Source organism: Equus caballus, chromosome 14, assembly GCF_041296265.1.
Source record: "Equus caballus isolate H_3958 breed thoroughbred chromosome 14, TB-T2T, whole genome shotgun sequence".
Taxonomy (NCBI): domain Eukaryota; kingdom Metazoa; phylum Chordata; class Mammalia; order Perissodactyla; family Equidae; genus Equus; species Equus caballus.
Window position 1 is genome coordinate 103,230,295 of NC_091697.1, and position 20,642 is coordinate 103,250,936.

The 20,642-nt window shown below is 40.6% G+C and overlaps 1 protein-coding gene across 1 annotated transcript in view; it reads left to right on the forward strand.

Moving 5' to 3' along the window:
- Positions 1–299: 299 nt before the first annotated feature.
- The window catches only part of TBCA (tubulin folding cofactor A), a 71,857-nt gene continuing 51,514 nt past the window's right edge, over positions 300–20,642 (forward strand). Inside the window, exon 1 of the mRNA XM_014730798.3 lies at positions 300–591. Coding sequence (XP_014586284.2) covers positions 539–591 — 53 coding nt within the window. The 5' untranslated portion in view covers positions 300–538. The remainder of the gene's footprint in view (positions 592–20,642) is intronic.

Sequence of the window (20,642 nt, forward strand, 5' to 3'; positions counted from 1 at the left end):
CTACAAACATTTTTTGCAGGGTCTGAGGTAGAGGGTAAGGGTTTTCTTGACTGTGCGCGTGATGCTAAGTTTCTTTCTTTAAATATACATCACTTTGCCCCCGTTTGACGCCAGATAATGACACCGAAAGTATCCTTAATACGATTTTTAGGTCACTCTGTCCATTAAGCGGATAATCTCGCAAAGCAACGTCTTGGCCAAACCAATCTTGGGGGAGATAGTGAAGTTTCCCAAACACCCAGGCCGTGGCGACCGGGAAAAGTGTAACTTGTGTGCAAACTAACAGAAGGGCTATTCTAGCACTGAACGGAGGGCTGTCGCAGGTTTCCCGAGGGAGCAGCTAGGTGGAGGTGTGGGACGCTGGGGCCAAGGGCGACCTCCCGGGCCTGCGACCCCGCACCCAGGAGGGGCAGCGGCGCCCGGGCCGCCGGCGTGTGCGCATGCGCTGGGTCGCGCCGCCACGCCCGCCGCCGCGCGCCGTCTCCGTCCGCGGTCTCCCCGGCTCCGCGCCCCTCCTTCCCGCGGCGCTCGAGGGACCATGGCCGATCCCCGCGTGAGGCAGATCAAGATCAAGACCGGCGTGGTGAAGCGGTAAGCGGCCGCGAACCGGGGAGCCGCGGCGCCGGCGTGCCTTCGCCTCATGGCGGCCCGCGCGGGCGGAGCAGGCCCGAGGCGGCGCCGGGCCCCAGGCCTCAGCTGGGCCCGCGTCCCAGCGCCCTGCCCGGCCGCCCTCGCCCCTCCGACGGGAGCCGGGGAGCCGCGGGGGAGCGGCGGCCCCGCCTGGGCGCGCGGGCGGGCGGTGGGGCGGCCTGGGGCGCGGGGCGGGCGGGCTTAGCCGGCTCCTCCGCGCGCGTCCCGGCCTCCCTGCCGACCGGACCGGGGCGGGGAGGGCGGGGTCGGGGCGGCCGCGCGGCCCGGGCGAAGTTTGGGGGCCTGATCGCGGCGAGGCCTGGGGGGTCGGGTCTTGAGGAGGCGGCGCCGACGTCCAGCGCTGTCGTCGGCTCCGCTGCCCGGCGCCGTCCGCCCCGAGGCCGCCTCCGCCCGCGCGGCCGTGGGAGCCGCTCCGAGGCTGCGGGGCGCCGGGGAACTTTGCTGCTCGCGCCCGGGAAGATCGGACTTTCTGGGAGGCGTTTCCCGAGGAGAGACGGAGCCGCACGGGGCGAACGTCCCATCCAGCCGGCGGCGCCTCCCTGCTGCCCACCCCTCCTCCTGCCCTGAGAGGTGCCCCCGGGAAGGACTGGGCGGACGGGGATCAACTCCCTTGGGAGGATCCCGCCCGCGAGTGTCGTCGCGGCGCCCCCCTGCGCTCCCGGGCAGCCGGCTCGCGGTCCCGGCGGCGAGGAGGCGGGGCGAGCAGGAGGCACAGGCGCTGCCTTTTCTCGGGGGAGGCTGCTTGGGTTCACGTCTCGATTCTGCCATTTATTGTGTGCTGTTGAGTATCTTACCTGGCACCGTGCCTCAGTTTCCTCATTTGTAACGTGGAGTTTAAGTGCCCACCTCCTGCAGTTGTTACAGGAACCGCCTGCTGTGCTGTTCAACACAGTGTGGCAAGTAGCCAGTGGCTGGTAAATGTTAACGAGTGATATGGTTCTTATTCCTGTTTTACAGATGAGAAACTGAGGTTTAATGAAGTTAAAATAGAAAAACTAAACTTGTCTAAGGTCACTGCTAGTTAGTGGCAGAGCAAGGAAAAGAACCAAGGATTCTGATCTACAACTTGTTAAGCTACAACACTCTAAAAAGAGTCTTTTTAAAAATATGTGATAATAGGAAGGGAATTATGTATAATTGGAAATAGAAATAATCTGCACTTTCACTGCTCGCCCCCACCCCGAGTTGTGTTGTTCCGTTTTGATAGACTTACGTTGGTTGTGTCGTTTCAGTAAATCTCTTTGGCAAAAGTATCGGGATATAATGGAGAGTGTTTTAGACTGAAAGTCGTGAGAATTGACTTCTGGTGGTGGTTTTCCATTAATTAACTTTATGGCCTTGTCATTCTCGTCCTAATGATCTATACCAGTTTATAAAATTACTCAGTTCATGTAGTTAAATGCTTACAAGTAGTTAAAAGTAGAAAACACACTCATTTAGATAATTGATAAGCTAAGTTTTTAGGCTTTCAAAAATTCCCAAGTACTTACGGAAACTGCTTGGAAACAAAGTTTTGATTTCAGTTTGTTTTCAGTAATAGAGCATTTTTAAACTTTATTTTTGATTCTTCATACTCCTGTAAATTTATCATTTTTGTGAAACCACTTCAAAAATTTCTATAATATCTCAAATTGCTTATAAATTAATGGAAATGTCTACCGTACTTTTTTTTTTTTAAAGATTGGCACGTGAGCTAACACCTGTTGCCAGTCTTGGGTTGTTTTTTTCTTTCTTCTTCCCAAAGCCCCCCAGTACATAGTTGTATATTTTAATTGTGAGTGCCTCTGGCTGTGCTGTGTGGGATGCCACCTCAGCATGGCTTGACAGCAGTGCCATGTCCACACTCGGGATCCGAACTAGCGAAACCTTGGGCTGTGGAAGCAGAGCAAACGAACTTAACCACTTGGCCACTGGGCTGACCCCCATGCATTTTTTTTTTTTTAAGGAAGATTAGCCCTGAGCTAACATCTGCGGCCAATCCTCCTCTTTTTTTGCTGAGGAAGACTGGCCCTGAGCTAACATCCATGCCCCTTTTCCTCTCCTTTATATGTGGAACGCCTACCACAGCATGGCTTGCCAAGCCGTGCCATGTCCGCACCTGGGATCCGAACCAGGGAACCCCTGGGCCAAAGAAGAGAAATGTGCAAACTTAGCCGCTGCACCACTGGGCCGGCCCCCCCCATACCTTTATTTAATGGCTTTTCTGCTGACATTTGGTGTAGAACTTCCTCTTATATACTAAAATGAGATGTGTTTTTTTAAAAAAAAAAGTAGAATTTCTGTTTTAGCTGTTTATTACTCATATTTTGTTTTGGTGGATAACCATCTAAATCCGTGATATTGTTCCTACTCTCTCTTCTGTTATTTTTCTCCTGAAAATTATTTTATTATGACTCTTTCCATCTTCTGTCTTAGTATCCTATTTTAGAAACTCTGCGTTTTGGGGTCTGGCCCTGTGGCCGAGTGGTTAAAGTTGGGCGTGCTCCACTTCAGCAGCCCAGGGTTTGCAGGTTCAGATCCTGGATGCAGACCTACACCACTCATCAGCTGTTCTCTGGAGGCATCCCACCTACAAAGTAGGGGGGGAATGGCTCAGGGACAGTCTTCCTCAAGCAGAAAAAAAAAAAAAAGAAGAGGGTTGGCAACGAATGTTAGCTCGGGCAGATTTTCCTCACACGCGCACACAAAAGTTCTACATTTTACCTCAGCAAAGAGAAAAATAGATGAGGCAGATGTAGCAACATATAAATACTTATTGGGGCTGAATGATCAGGGGGCTTCATTATATTCTTCTCCATATACTTTAAAGTTTTCTGTAATAAGGATTTAACAGGGATTCATTTTTCCCCGTTTTCCAAATTTGGTTTCAAAGCCTCCTTGATCACTTTCATGATTCATCCATGTTCTTGGCTTTGTGAATGGGACTCTGTTCATCGGTTTCTTAGAGCAGTGGTCTAAAAACCAATTTCTGTTCTTGGTACTTTTTCTGGTCAGATGTTTGTTTCCCATAGCCTCATTTCTCTTCACGAGGCACTTTTATTTGGAAGAAGAGCTTTAAAGTCATCATTCATGCCCCCAGTGGCTTCAGCTTTCTCTCCATGAAGTGACCGCTGCTAGAAATACATTCTAGTGTTAGTCCTGGAGTCCGATTGGGCAGACTGCACTAGAGAGGGCGGATTCTTAGAGCTCAGCGTCTGATCACATCTGCTGGAGTGGTTCAGGTGACCCATGAGTTTCCTGTAGTGGGTTTTAGGAAGAAGTCTGGACAGGCAGGTGGGATGTTACGGAAACAGGCACGGAGTAGATGGTGGTATGTGGCAACAGGGAGATGAAACAGTGAGTGGAAGATGCGCACATGTCTCAGCCTGTTGGCAGAACGGCGAAGGCAGTCTAGTGGATGGCAGCCACGTTAGGAAGCAAAGTGGAAGCTAGTTTCAAGGGCATTATTTTAGGCCCTAGAGGAAATAGGCAGAGGCCTCACAGTGCCCTAGTCCTAGAGAAACTTGGTTACCTCCCATGGAACAAAGGCGAAGGATCTGATTTCTGGAAATGGGTTTCCAGAGAGATTAGATCCCTAGGAGCAAGGAAAGGGTCTATTTACTAAGAATGGCTTATAAAAGTCTCTGTGAGTTGGACAGCAATGAGGCTGACTTGGTCCTGAGCCTCTGATTCCTGGTACTCCTTAAATAGCCCCTTCCCAGCAACAGAGTTGTTTTTTCCAGAGCTAATCCTGGCTATGAAACTCGAGAGATGTGTGCACACTAGGGCTGGATGGATAATTCTACTAGGTTTCTTGAGCAGCAGCCTTTATTCACATGTGACTCACTCTTAGTGGGTATTGCCTGGTAGGTTTGGGTCTGGCAGGCTCTTCTTAAAGATTTGGATCCATGTTCCAGGCAGATTGCTAGACCTGCTGATGTCTGTGAATGGGTCACAGCTAATATGGCAGCCCCAGCAGGGAGTTGACCAAATATTACTCTAATTTTATTCTTCTCCAGTGCAGAACTGTAACTCCTCCCACCCCTTTTGTTTGATGTCTTGGTGGCATCAGTTGTCCTTGTTTACCTGGGGCTGAAGTGTTTCCCAGGATGTGAAACTTTTCATTGCTAAAACTGGGAAAGTCCCAGGCAAACGAGGAGACTTTGTGTTGGTACCTCTTCTGTAACTAGCTCACATAGCACTGTTTTGTGTGTTCTCTGATTGATTTGGAGACTATTCGCTGATAGTACACCTGTGAATAGAATGTTGCTCCTTTCTTAAAACTTAATTGCACCCTGTAAATATGTGAATGTGAATCCTTGCTGGAGTAGCTTTTTTTCTCTATTAATTTAAATTGTTAAGTGATTTAGAAAATTTTCACTAAAGTAGAAAAAAATAGAGGATTGATGTTTTAAATGTTATATTTCAGCTAAATGACCTATGTTTACCATGTTTCCAAGCAGGATTTGTGTTTATGGATTAAGGTTTTTTTAACTAGATTTATGGTAAATTCAAGAAATTCTTCTGCAATAACAAAATGTTTTCATCTATTTAACATAAAAATTATTTAATAACTTTAAAGCCAGCTTATTTTCAGTAAAACGTACTAAACTAGCCCACTGATGAGTGAGTTAATTGATTGAAAATGCTTTCTTAAATATATCTTTTTGTAACCATTTTAGATTGGTAATGGCTTAAAATCCAGTGTGAACAAAGAATGTTAGGGCATTGGAAATAGCACTGACATTGGCCCATAGTTTTCCTCTGATTAAATGAAAGTGACACCAGTAGATTAGAATGAGACTAGGACAATTCACACTGCAATTGTGTTAGTTTAACTTTAACAATCTTTTAACACTCTTGTTTAAATGTAGCTGACATACCATAATTACAAATCTACAAGCCTTGATTATAGAATTTTACATCACGAATCTGTGGGGAAATTGTATTGATTTTTTTTTTTTAATAAAGCAAGCACTTTTCCCAAACTGTGGCATCTTCCCAAGTTTCTTTATACCTATACCTTTGATATGCAACTGTCTATGACCTATATACTGTGTACTGCAGGCATTAAAACAACATAAAAAGTAAGTAAAATCTCTATGTCATTAGTTAAATATCTATATTCATATATAATATATATCAAACTATACTGAGATACATTGTGTATACTGAATATATATATTATACTGGCATAAAAGTGAAAAATATGAATGACACATGTACTTACATAGGCGTAGTGATATAGTTTTCCCCTTTACCTGTTTCCACATTTCCTATATTTACAGTAATATTGGATAGAAGTGTGGTGGACAGTGTCTGGAAGAGTTTAAGGACATAGCCCTGTAAATTATTCCTATAAGCTTTAGGGGCTTTGTCATCTTTTCTCCTCTTCTCCCACATCATAACCCTTTGATTTGAGTTAAAGTAAGTTCAGCCAAAATGGCCAGCTCCTTTTGGAATTTCTGTATTGTATCCAGTTCACCAAAGCAATCGTCAAAGGCGGTGTCAAATGGATTGCAGTTGGTAGGCTCTTCACTGCCTTCTGCCAACTGCTTGGCAAGCAGTGACTCTTAGGAGCTGCACAGCTGGCAACCAGACGTCTCTTCAAGCTGGAAAGGAGGAAAGCTAAGGCCACTCCTGACCATGGTTTTCTCAACATGAACTATATTATTTTGCAAGTTGAATGTGGAAATGTAAGATCTTTTGACCCCTTTGTGTGTGTGTGAATGGATGTGTTGTGTTTTTATTGCATTTTTTTGTTTGGTAAGAAATTTTGAAAATCTGTAATAAGAAGGTTGGAAAATTTTGTTGTTAATAGTCTAGAACCCTTAGAATATAAATGCTTATTAGATCACGTAATCTGTCTATCGCAGTATTCCATTTCCAATAATACATGTATAGAAGAACATAATTCCTGTATGATGCTGTTTTATGTTCCCAAATAGAGCTGATTTTTTAATAACATCAAAGATCTGACTAATCCAAAGATCACTTATTTAGCATCCTCACTCCACCTGCGTCATTGAATCACCTGGTATGGTGTTGGCACACAATAAATGCTCAACAGAAGCCTTCCCAGTGAACGAATGAATGAATGAAACCTTACTCTATAAGAATTTTTTTTGACCTATTAAGCAATAGGGAGCTACTGAATCAATTACAATATTACAGCCTAATAGTTACTATAGTTATTTATTCTGGCAGTTACAGTTAAACAGATGAATCCCAGGCTCTATACTACATACTGGGCAAGTTACTTAACCTTTAAAAGCCCGAGTTTTCTTAGCTGGGAAATGGGTTAGTGATAGTATCTTTCTCATATTGTTAGGAGGATTAAATAAGATAATCTTGTAAAGCAGTTAGCCCAATTGCCTGATACGTAGTAAGTGTTGGATATATGTTCCAACTGCTGTCATGATCATCATTATCATCGTTCTGTAGACGTATAAGCAGTGTGGATTGAGGACATAGGGATGAATGGTTACTGATCCCCAGGAGAGACCCTGGAACTTGCTTTCTTTTAAATTGTGATAAAAGCTTACTTTTTAGTTGTTTATCATGTTCCCTGATTGGCTGTGGAGGGAAAATGGAGGAACGTGAAGCTTGTGTTTTTGAGTAGTCTCTAGGACTTTGTAATGGCTGTCTTTCTATAAACTGCTCAGGCAGTGATTCCCTGCTACAAAGCCCCAGCAAAAACATCTCTGTTTATGTCATGACCTTGTCTCTTTAACAGCTTAAAAATACCGTATCAGTATCATTAACACAACGTGCGAAGGCCAGGCCCACTCTTGCTGCACGTGCATATGGTTTATTTTAGGGAAGGCTAGTCAAGTGAGAGAGTTGTTGAGAGCCCTTATGCTAAAATCTGTAAATGACTCACCACAGCTCTCAGAAGACATTCCTACAATTCTGATGCTAGATTGTAGTTATTTCCCAACCCTCTTGAATGTTTTGTTTTTAACCAAGTTCCGTATTTGTTGTTGTTGAGACCGTTTCACCTGTGCTAAAGAAATATCTTATGGAGCCTTATGTATATACATATGCTCTGACTCAGGGTTTGTCTGTAAAGGTTATTGGAACAAGTAGGTGTCTACCTTTTCACTAAATGATCCTCAGCTTCTGAACAATACTTAATGCATGCTTTCAATATGGCGTCCATTGCCTGAAACACATCTGTGCTCTATGAAACTTTTAAAGATCTATAAATCTACTGCTGTCTATTTCAAATTAGATTACTAGTAGTGTCATAATTTAGATCTCCAAACCTCAGATAAGTTCCAAGGACTCTGCTTTATATCAAAGTATATGAAGATTTTTCTTAAGGCCAAGTAGTTTTTCTCATCTTTTCAGTGACCAGAGGGATCATATATAATACATTGCTTTTCACAAGACAGGCATTTAATATGTATTTGTTAATTGAGTCAGGAACGGAAGAAACTGTAAAAGAGGTCGGTAATATGAAGGGGAACAGCTCAAGAGTGTGAAAGTAGAAGTTCACTTTGTAAATAAAAGCGAGAGACTGAAATGGAGAAAGATTGATGATTTCTCTGGTTAAACTTCGGAAGAGCAACAAAACAGCTCTAAGTAATAACCTTCAAAGACTTGTAATATAGTCTTTGTTTTTATTAGTGTTTTTATTAGAGAAATAAAGGATAAGAAAATACCTTTTTATATCAAAGATTTGTTTAAAGTTAACAACTTTATAGCATTTTTTAACTCCAAAGGAGACTAGTCTATTGTAGAAAAATTTTTGATTATTATAGTTCGATCAGAAAAGGTTTTGTAGTTTACCTAGAATTAACCAGAACACCATCTCCCTTTGATTCTAACTTAATAGGAGTGTGTGTGTGTGTGTGTGTGTGTGTGTGTGTAAAACTGCTTGTTGTTGAGGTATTTACATAAATAGACTCACCCATTCCAGGTTGTTTTATTGAAACCTAAGAAAAATAGTAGGGGTATAGGTAAGTTGAAATCTAATTATGAGCAGTAGGTGGTATTGCAGGGAAACTTAAAATATCAAAGTTTTGGGCCCAGTCCTTAAGGAATTTATACTCTAAGTTATGGAGTATACGTGTGTCTGAACATTTATTCTTAGAACTTTAAGTATCACTTTATGTAAATTTCCAGTCTCCACCTTTCTCCTAATCTTTAGACTCATTTTAAAGTATTGAATGAATGTCCTTATTTTAGTATCCTCCGGTTTCAAAACTCCATCTAACACCAAATTAATTATCTTCTCAAATCTGACCCTCTTCATCTGTTTTCTTTTATGAAAAAAAGAATTATTTCATGTATGAAAAAAATCTAGAGAAAGTATAATAAACCTGAAATGAAACATTACAGGTACATTTGAAGTGCCTGTTTCTGAGTCTGTTCCACTTCCTTTTTGCCTATAAGTAATTATTCAGAATTTGGTCTTCATCATTTCCGTGCATATGTTAAACTTTTAGTTTATATGTAGGTATACGTTAACCGTATTATTGTTCTGCACACTTAACAACTTTATATAACAAAATGTATCTGGAAGGATACACAGGAAACTGGTCGTGTTGGTTGTCTCTTGGGAGAGAAGCTGTGTAAGTGAAGGACAGGGATGGGAGGAAATTCTTATAATCTTAAATCATCTATTGCCTATCAAAATATAAATTAATTAAAATTTTAAAAGTTGTAAATAATGTCATACTGTAGGAATCTTTCTATAACTTGCTTTTTGTGCATATTTTGAGATTTATTCATGTTGAAACATACGGCTCTAATTAATTCTCTTGTGTGAATGTGCTAGTGGTTTTTTCATCCTCGTGTTGATGGATACTTAGTTTTATTTTTTCCACCTGGTTTTTCCTTTTACAAATGCTGCTACCATGGGCTTTGTTCAGTATGGCTCCTACTGCACATATTTAACAGTTAGTGTAAGGCAGAATTTCCCAAAGATTGGGCCCTGAATGGATTACAGGTGTATGGAGGAATAGTTCTCCTTAACCTTCAAGATGGCCAGGTGTGGCCAAGAGCAGCCATGGGATATATGGGCGAAGAGCTGTTCAGACAAAAGGAACGGTAAATAGAAAGGCTTGAAAAAGAAAGCAAGGTTGGTCACTTGGTGAGGCGCAATAGCCAAGTGAGAGAGGAGGAGGGGTAGAAGACACTCCGAAAAAGTGGGAGGGAGAGTGTACAGATCCCTCTAGGGCCTAGTGGGTAAGGACTTGGGCTCAAATCTCAGATCAGATGTCACTACCTCTGTGGAAGTTTCCTGGCCGTCTCCAAAGTTAGTGCTCCCTTCTCTGTGTTCTCAAGGAACTTTGTAGTCTTCCCAAAGATAGTACTCTTCCCACAGATAGTACTAAAAATGCGTTAAGTTATCTGTTCCATTCACTAGACCATTGGTTTCCAAGTATGGTCTAGGGGCCCCTTGGGGTCCCTGAGATCCTTTCAGGGTGTCTGTGAAGTTAAGTTAGTTTCATAGTAATTGAGACATATTTGCCTTTTTGCCTTTCATTTGCTCACAGTGATACAGTGGAGTTTTCCAGAGGCTGTATGATACGTGATATCATGACAAATTGAATGCAGAAGCAGATATGAGAATCCAGATGCTTCTGTTAATCCAGATATTTAAAAGTCATGCAAAAATGTAAAACATGCCATTCTTCTCACTAAATTTCTTTTTGTTTTGGAAAATATAGTTATTTTAAATAAAAATAGGTTATTTTTGTTAACATTTACATTTATTTTTAAGTGAATTAACAAATATATTTGTTTTTTTAATTTTTAAAAATATTTGTTAAATTTCTCAGTTTTAATTTCTAGTAAAGTAAATATTAACAGATATAATGCACAGACATAAAACCTCCTTGGTCTTGTGGTACTGTGATTTGTAATAAGAAATATATATATTTGGTCTTCCCTTTCCTGACACAGAGCTCCTAAAACCCTTGGAATTTCCTGACTGATGAGAGCAATAAAGGTGTCTTCTGTTATATTAGTAAGCTGACTTTTGGAAAGTCTCTAGGTAACCTAAGGAGGGGGCTGTCCTCAGGGGAACCAACCATGATTAAAGGCTTGGAACTTTTATTCCCATCTCCTGACCTCTAGGGAGGGGAAAGGGGCTGGAGGTTGAATCATTCACCAGTGGCCAACGAATTTGATCAGTCGTGCCTATGTAATAAAGTCTCCATGAAAACCCAGAAGCACTGAATCTGAAGAGCTTCCAGGTTGGTGAACCGCACTGCGTCCACGTGCTGCCATGGCAGGCCCCAATCTCCATGGGGACAGAAGCTGCTTCGTTCAGCACCCCACCCTATATGTCTCTTCATTTGGCTGTTGATTAATATCCGTTGTAAAATCCCAGTAATCTAGTGAGTACACTGGTTTTCGCAGTTCCGTGAGCCCCTCTAGCAAATTAATCAATCCCGAGGAGGGAGTCCTTGGGACCTCTGATTTCTAGCCAGTCAGAAGCCCAGGGGGCAGCAGTCTTGTGGGACTGAGCGCTTAAGCTGTGGAATCTGATGCTGTCTACTGCAGGGACGTGGCGTCAGGATTGACTTGAGTTGTAGGACACTCAGCTGGTGTTGAAGATTTGCTTGATGTGGGGAAAAAACCCCACTTAGCAGAATTGATGTCAGAATCAAAATTGTAGGCTGTCAGTAATTTTTAAGAGCATAAAGGTCTTTTGAGACTTTCAAAGAGTTTGAGAACCACTGTACTAGAACAGTAATTCTCAAACTTTATTATGGAAAAGAACTAGAGTCCTTTTTTTTTTGAGGAAGATTAGCCCTGAACTAAGATCTGCTGCCAGTCGTCCTCTCTTTTTTTGCTGAGGAAGGCTGGCCCTGAGCTAACATCCATGCCCATCTTCCTCCACTTTATACATGGGACACCTACCACAGCATGGCTTGCCAAGCGGTGCCATGTCTGCATCCGGGATCTGAAGTGGCAAACCCCGGGCCACCGAAGCGGAATGTGCGCATTTAACCACTGTGCCCCTGGGCCGGCCCCCAGAGTACTTTTGTGTGTGTGTGTGTGTGTGTGTGTGTGTGTGTGAGGAAGACTGGCCCTGAGCTAATGTCCATGCCAGTCTTCCTCCATTTTGCATGTGGGACGTTTCCACAGCATGGCTTGATGCGTGGTGTGTGGGTCTGCACCTGGGATCTGAACCCATGAGCCCCAGGCTGCTGAAGTGGAGTGCATGAACCCAACCACTATACCAATGTGCCAGCCCCCCAGGGTACTTTTTAAAAACACGTTTACCCATGCTCTATCCCACAGGATTCTAATTCTGTAAGTGTAGGGCAGGATCCAAGAGTTTGTATATTTTACAAACCTTTGTGTGATCACTTGTATGTGTTCCTCTAACTAAACTTTGAGAAGCATTGTCTCTTTGAGCTTCTGAAAGTGCAAAACTGTTTTATCTATGTTTGTCCCTTTAGCATACCATCTAGTATATAGTAGGTGTTCAACAGTGTTTGTTAAATGACTGGATGAGAGTGGAGGGTAGAGTTGAGATGTAGGTGACATCAGAAAGCTATGTTCTTGTTTGGAATGGAGAATTTAAATTGAGATGACTAACAGTGACTTGGGTTTTATGAAAAAAGGAGACAAAGACTTTTGAATTGTTTTTAGTTAATTCTAATAGAAGATAAGAAATCACTAGTACCTTGTGGGGGATCAGAATTTGCCACCTCAAAATGTGTCTCTTTGGCTTGATTATTTTTAAGAACAAAAGATTCAGGAAGAAACTTTGATCTTCCTGCTAACTGCTTAAAAGAATTTACGATAGAAAGCCTGTTTCAGGAGTTACAGATAACTATAGTATAATATGAACTAAATGTGGTACGTAGGGAAGAACCTGGAATGGCCTGTTTAATCAAAGCTCCCTCCATGTATCATTGTCTTTGCAAGGCGTGGCAAACATTTGTTTACCAAACACTTGCTTTTCCATCTCCACGTGAATTGCCTTCCTTCTCGTTGAAGTCACAAACATCCCCCAACATCCTCCTTTGTCTTTAGTTGAAGATGGTATTTAAGGTGATGGCTTCAGCCATTTTGGCGAGTTACTCAGTTTTCCTGGATTTCTCACATGTATACCTGTTACTAAGTTTGATTTTGATATATCAAAAGTTTGATTTTTGATATATATTTTCCCATAGCTAAGACCCCTGATAAGTGCTAAAACTATTTTTTCAAGATACCTTTATGGGAAAATTCCCCCAAATGTGTACTTGGTTCATCAAGTTAAGACTGAACTTTTCCATAATTAGTTTTTTCTCCACAGCTTGGATTAATATTGCTATAAAATTTTTAAAATAAGTGAGTATAGAATTAAAAATAAAGATGGCGGATTTAAGATATACTATGAGGAATGATCCAAATCAGTTGTCCCAACAATATTTTCTTTCTTTGGACCCTTAGGTATACAGAAATGAATTAATCTTAATCCTTGGTTTATGCCATACACTCATTATTGATTGGTTCTTGCAGAGCCGTCTTTTATTTGTTGTATGCTTGTATTTATTTATTTTTAAATAACATGGTAATAATATGAACCCATTACCTAACACAAGAACTAAAATAGTGGTAATAACGTATCTAATTTTGTGCTCCTCCTCCCATCTGAGGTAGCTACTGTTTTTAATCTTGTGTTTATTGTTACTTTGCTTTTTTATTTTATATAACTTTGTCATTTCTGTTTTGCTAAGAAGTATATTGTTGAGTTATACTTTAATTTGTTAGAAGGATGTCTTCTAGACTTATTATTTTTCACTCAGTGTTATGTTGGTAAGATTCATCCATGTTTTTACATTTAGATGCAGTACTGATACCAAACCTCTTAATCTCAGGTCTGTGGGCCTGATGCACAGCAAGCCAAACACTGAGACATTGTGCTTGAGATGGAGAAAGGTTTATTTGAATTGGCCAAAACGAGAAGGTGGGATGATAGGTTCTCTCTAATGCACCTTAATGAAAGAAGAAAGCCAGTGGGGGGTTTATAGAACTAAGGGGTGTGGCAGGAGTTTTCTTTCACTCCGGATAAGCCTCTGGGCAGTCTGACTTCTAGGGTCAGCTGGGGGCTGGTTATCTGGTGGTCCTTGAAGGCATTCTTTTTCTTCTGTAAAATAAGCTTATAGATCTTTGTGACCCTTAAGTCACCCCTCAGGTTAAACAAGAAAACAGCGAATTGACAAGATTAACTTCTTTTCATAACAAGGTCAAAGGTAGTCTTATTGAATATTTACAGTAATTCTCAGGTACCCAGCTTTAGTACATTGTTTGAATTGTCACGTAGTATTTCACTGTGTGATAATATCACTGTTTATCCATTGTTCTCGTGGTGGGTGTTTAGATTATTGGGTTGCTAACTGTGTTTCTATGTACATTCTTGTTTGTGTCTTTGGTAATGATGTATGATGTATGAGAATTTTTCTTGGATATTTATCCAGGAATGGAATTGTCGGGTCATAAGGTGCATGAATGTTCTACTCCTTAAGATAATGCCAAACTGTTTTCTAAAGGGATTGTACTGTTTTACATTCTCAACTGCATGGTATGAGAACTTCTTTCATTAATCTCCATCCTCTCCAAAGCTTGATAGACTTCTTAATTTTACTCTAATAACAGTTTTTGTTTACTTTTCATTTTGTAAAAAATTAAATTATTTTGATTTTTTTAAACAAGCATCCCCACAAACAGAGGACAGAGGGTGTGAGGCTCCAGTGTCACAACTGCATACTTAACTACCTCCTTCCTCATTGTGTAAAATAATGTATACGCCTCAGACACCCCAGGGTTTTTACCTGCTGGATGCCTGGGGGGTGAGGAGAGGCCTGCAGATAGCGGTCTGGACAGTGGGTCCTGAAATCTCGCTTTGTGCTGGGTTGGTCAGAAGCTGAGCCCGAAGAAGGCCAACAGTAGTACTTTTTTAATCGATTCTTTTCCAGTTTTCTTTTTCTTTTTTCTCATTTTATGTTTCTTTTTAGTTTTTGGGTTTCTTTTTATTTTTTTTTCCAGTTTTAATGAGATATAATTGACATATAACATTTTATTAGTCTAAGGTGTACAACATACTTATTTGACGTTATTTATGTATTGCAAAATGATTACCACAGTAGGTTTAGTTAACATCGATCATCTGATATAGTTGTGTTTTTTCCTTGTGATGAGAACTTTTAAGATATACTCTCTTAGCAACTTTCAAATATACAATACAGTACTGTTAACTGTAGTCAGCATGCTCTACATTACATCCCCAGAACTTATTTATGTTTTAACTGGAAGTTTGTACCATTTGGCCACCTTCACTTGTTTCCCCCACCCCATCCCATACCCCTGGCAACCACCAGTCTGTTTTCTGTTTCTATGAGTTCGGTTTTTTTAGTCCACATATAAGTACTATTATGCAGTATTTGTCTTTCTCTGTCTGACTTATTTCACTTAGCATAATGCCCTCAAGGTCTGCCTATCGGTGTTGAGAATTTCCTTGTGTTTTATGGCTGAGTAATATTCCATTTTTTATACACACACACCACATTTCCTTTATCCATTCATCTGTCAGTGGACTCTCAGGTTATTTTCATGTCTTGGCTGTTGTAAATAATGCTGCAGTGAACACGGGAGTACAGTTATCTTTTTGAGATGGTGGTTTCTGTTAATTCTGATTTATGGTACTTTAAATTTTTATGTTTGGCACAGCATTTCTAGAGAAAGATTTTGATTTATTGCTGATAATGGTGTTTAATTTTTTAACCCAGTACCATATATTTTTGTACTTACCACTGCCTTAGGTTTAAAATCTAGCAGACGTACATACCCTGAATCTCCTCTACCTGACCCCCTGTCCAAGAGCAAGGTGTTTACTTCTGTTATTTTATGTTCTTTTATATAGTCTATTGGAATTAGAAAATATATAGGTCTCAAAATAGATATTTTTGTTTTCTATATTTATATTACTCTTTTTAAACTACCAAAGCATTCCTAGCATTCGATTAAATAAAAGTAGCCTCAGGAGCCAACTTTGACTTTTGTTTGTAAAAGGAATAATTCTAATGGTTTTCTGTCCTTTATGTGGGCAGTGTTGTATGTATTTTGCAATGACTCTGGATCTTCATGTCAGACATCTTGTAGTGAACACTGGCTGCCTCCTTGGTATCTGTTTTTTCTTCACTTGATAACTACCTGTATTTCCATTCCACCATCCACCATTCTTCCCTACAGACACACAACCCTTGTTCTTTGAGGAAACTGCTCCATCTCTAGCTTTAGGAGTGGGCCTGTGAATGATTGTAGCCAATCAGATTCCATTTCCTGGTTACAGAAATCGATTCTGGGTGGACATGTCATTTAGGCTAATCTAAACATGGCACTTTTGAGAGCTCTTGCTTAGAATTCTGGACAGAAGTACTTTCTTTGATATAACTCTGTGGGTGGCAGCCTTTTAGCACTAGGGAATCTGGACTTGGGATGAAGCTTGTACAATGGACGGCAGAGGGAAGAGACCAAGAGAAGTTCCTTGATGGCGTTGTTAAGCTGCTGGGTCAGACAGCTTGAAGCAGATCCTCCCCTGTATTGTAGTTTTATGAGCCAAAAAATTCCTGTAGTGTTTCGATTCCTTGAAGTGAAATCACGTTACTTGCAATGGAGTACTCATTGATATCGTTACTGTTGTCCGTCAGGACCCTCTGGTGATTGGTTCCAGTACCCCCCACAGGTAACAAAATCCACGGTTGGGCAAATCCCTTAGTTCGCTCAAGTCCCTTAGTCCCCACTGAGATCTTTAAAAATCTGATCGTAATAAACATCTTTGCGGTATAACTGAGAACCTAATTGGAGAATGCTTGAATTACATTGTGTGATAACTTATTTTTATGTTAAGTTTTTCCTGTCTCTTGCTTTCATGTAATGTTGTCAGCCATTAATGTGTCTCTTACTGTTCCTGCTTCTAATAACCTCTACTTATGTCTGTCACCATTCCTTTTGCTACTGCTAACCTATTATAGGGGAACTCAGACTGTTTTTACTTATTTCTGGATAATAATGTGAAAATTGAGATTACCGGAAGACTTGCTTTCTGATTATTGCTTTACTTGGACTACACTCTTTTTCTCTAGCCACCATAGTATTGTACATTAGTCTCCACTAGGATATAAGCTCCACGAAGGCAGGGACACATCCCCCAGATGTGTGGCCCAAAAATGACTCTTGGGGAGCTGGCCCCATGGCCAAGTGGCTAGGTCGCCTGCTCCGCTTTGGCGGCGCAGGGTTTCACCAGTTCGGATCCTGGGTGTGGACCTAGCACTGCTCATTGAGCCATGCTGAGGAAGCATCCCACATAGCACAGCCAGAAAGACCTACAGCTGGAATACACAACTATGTACTGGGAGGCTTTGAGGAGAAGAAGGAAATTATAAAAAATAAAATAAAGTAGGGTTGGCAACGGATGTTAGCTCAGGTGCCAATCTTTAAAAAAGAAAGACTCTTGGTAAATATTGTAAAATGAATTAATTTACTCTGTGACGTTTTAAGTTCCTTGAGAACAGAAACAGTATCTATTCTTCATCTCCCTTTCATATATTTGAAAATACTTAACAGTCTTTTGAACAGTTTTCAGTATAGACATGGCAAAAAAATCCCAAAGGTACGAAAAGATGCACAGTGAAACATGAGCCTGCCGTCCCTGTCCGCTAGCCACCCAGTTTTCCCCTCTTGGAGGCAACATCATTACACATTTTTGTGTGTGTGTGTGTATTATCCTAAAGATATTCTGTACATGCACAAGTATTTACATTTATGTCTTTAAAAACAGAAACAAATGATATACTCTCTAGACACTGTTTAACACATTGCATTTTTGGTACTTCCATATTAGAACATACAGAGCAGCCTCAGTTCTTTTTAATGACTGCACAGTATTCTTCTGCATGGACATAACACATTTTTTTAAACCATTGATGGACTTCTGTATTGTTTCCAGTATTTTACTGTTTTGGAAAATGCTGCAATGAATTTCCTTGCATGTTTGTAGTTTTACAAATGTGCAGGTATTTCTGTAGAATAACTTCCTATGAGTGAAATTGCTAACGCAGGTAAGGAGAAACTTAACTTTTTTCTCTACCCTCCTAAATACTCTGGCTGGGACATTTTAAGAGAAAAACAAACAGAAGTTTATTAACAGTAACACCAAAAAGGGAAAACAGTCATGTCCTGTATATGACTTTTTGGTTAGTAATGGAATGTGACAGTGATCCCATAAGATTAGTACCATATAGCCTAGGTGTGTAGTAGGCTACACCATCTAGATTTGTGTAAGTACACTCTGTGATGTTTGTGCAATGACAAAGTCACCTAACGACACATTTCTCAGAATGTATCCCCATTGTTAAGGGACGCCTGGCTCTACTGTCCTTGGAGAATAGGGCACCCTCTTGGGTGCTTCGGAGAGGAGTGAGAGGGCACCACAGGCAGACTGGCGCTACAGTTGTGCCTCAGTATCTCCTGCTCAGAGGAGGAGCCAAGGGTGTTACCTAGGAAACTGCAGAAAACGACTCTCTCAACCCTCTGCCTCACATCACTAATACATACTTAGTAATGAGTGAGTCAAAGGTGTGGTTAGAACTCGGCCTTCTGTAGCATCTTAACCAAATGATAACATTTGCAGAGAAAGTGATCAGACAAACGAAAAAGATTTTGAGTTTCTGGCAGATTGTGAGAAGGTAAATATTTATGGGGGAACTCATGGAAGATAAAGGCTAATCAGTAAAGTTTGTCATATAGATTCCTCTGGTGCCGTCTCTGGGCTGATAAGGGTCTAGAATTGTCTCTGGTGGTTAACTTCTGTCCTCTGGTAGGGAGGGGAGGGGAGATAGTTGTACAGATTTATGTCCAGCTTGTAGGTGAATAGGGAAGGGCGGAGAACTTTTCTTGTACAGTCATTTCTGGGTAGCGGCAGCAGATTTGTTCCAGGACCCCTGCAGATACCACATTCCAGATGAATTTTGAAGTCCCTTAGTCGGCCCTCTGTGTCCCCAGGTTCTGCATCCGCGGATTCAACCAACTACAGATGGTAAACATAGCCCACCATCTGAATCCACGGATGCAGAACCTGTGGAAACAAAGGGCCAACTATATCTGCTTTTTGTCAGTTGCCTTCAGCTCAAAATTATCCTTATGCCAAAGTGGTGTATTTTGGGGCGGCATGTTCTGTTGCCCTTTACTGGCTTAAGTGGTTTATGTGTTTTAAATTTTGAGAGATACTGGCAAGTTGCCCTCCAAAGAGTTTTATCTGTTTATAATTCCACTAATGGTTTATTACAATATTTGTTATCATGAAGCTTAACACCCTTTTGGTCTGGAAATAATTAACTGTATAAGTGGAAATGCCCAAGTATGTTTAGTTTTTCTAGGAAAGTACTTAAATTGTCGAAAATGACAAGATAAGACTAGATGAGGCATACAGGTATGCTAAACAATTTAAATTAATTTCACTTCTGAATATAGTCCTAAAAGGAGGAAATCTTTTCCTTTTGAAACACTAAATTGTAGAGCTAAGTACTCCCTAGAGATTCTCTCTCCTGCCCATCTCTGTCTCCCAGTCCCCCACCCTCCCACAGAAACAGACAAAAGAGAGAGGTGATTTGCTCAGGATTACCCAGCTAATTACTGGTAGAGCTAGAACTAGGAAACTTAAAAATTGCACAACTGTAAATTCCCCAAAATGACTTTTCTGTTCTAAAAAAATTTTTAAGTTAGATTTTATTCAAAGTTTGGTTCTTGAAACTAGGTTCACTCTGCTTTAACCATAAGTTATTTCTCAGTTTTGTCATTTGAATTTCACTTTTTAAATGGTAAATCTCCGATATCCAAAGACTAACCATTGGTTATACTAGAACTAAGTTAAAGACCTTTGTGAGCATTCATTTTGTCTTCAGTTCTGTGTTAGTGATCTTACTTAGAGCACATGCATTGCTTTGTTTTCTGAGAAGATTTGTTTTGATTTCTCCCTTTTGGAGAAATTTTGGAGATTACTTTCATTTGTTGAAGATTATAAGATAAAAACGGTGTGCTGAACAATTTAAATTACTTTTGAGCAGAGTCCTAAAAGGAGAAAACATTTTTCAAATATAAATCTAAAATTCAAAAATCTAAATAAAAATACAAATCTAAACTTTATGTTTCGAGCACTATTGCCAAAGAATCTATCTGGCCAAATAGACTAAGAAGCAGGATAGACTTTAAAAGGCCAATAGCACCTTGCTAGCACATTGCTAATAAGGACTAATAGGTACTTAAACTGATGAAAGTGATTCAGACAACAACATATTAACCCCCTACTGTGCCCTGTTTTAAGCTGTTAATAGACATTAGCCTTTTGAAGAAAGACTAACACTTTTATATTCGTTTTCTAAGCTTTTGATACATTAGTGAACTGTTATAGCCACTTGCTATATTTGATTATTATAGCTGAGTGCATTTTCCATATCCTTTTGAGAAATGCTAAATGCCTGAAAGTTTAGATTCTATGTAGTCTTTAAGAGTTAATGTAATAAATAATTTTAATTATATTTTGATCACTAAAATTTTTTCTAGAGGTTATATGGGAGAAATAAATGCTGACATATTTTCACTGACAAAAGAGCGTTATATATAATAAAAGTGATTGTTCCTGGGTTGGTTTGGTTGGTATTTTACATATTAAGGCTACAGTTTTTTCAAAAATTTTCCATTAGTATTATATCTGTGAAATTACAGGTATTAGAAATAATTGGTTATTTTTTAAAGATTTTATTTTTTCCTTTTTCTCCCCAAAGCCCCCCAGTACATAGTTGTATATTCTTCGTTGTGGGTCCTTCTAGTTGTGGCATGTGGGACGCTGCCTCAGCTGGCTTGATGAGCAGTGCCATGTCCGCGCCCAGGATTCGAACCAACGAAACGCTGGGCCACCTGCAGCGGAGTGCACAAACTTAACCACTTAGCCACGGGGCCAGCCCCAATTGGTTATTTTTTAGAAGTAAGTCTAAAAGATTTGG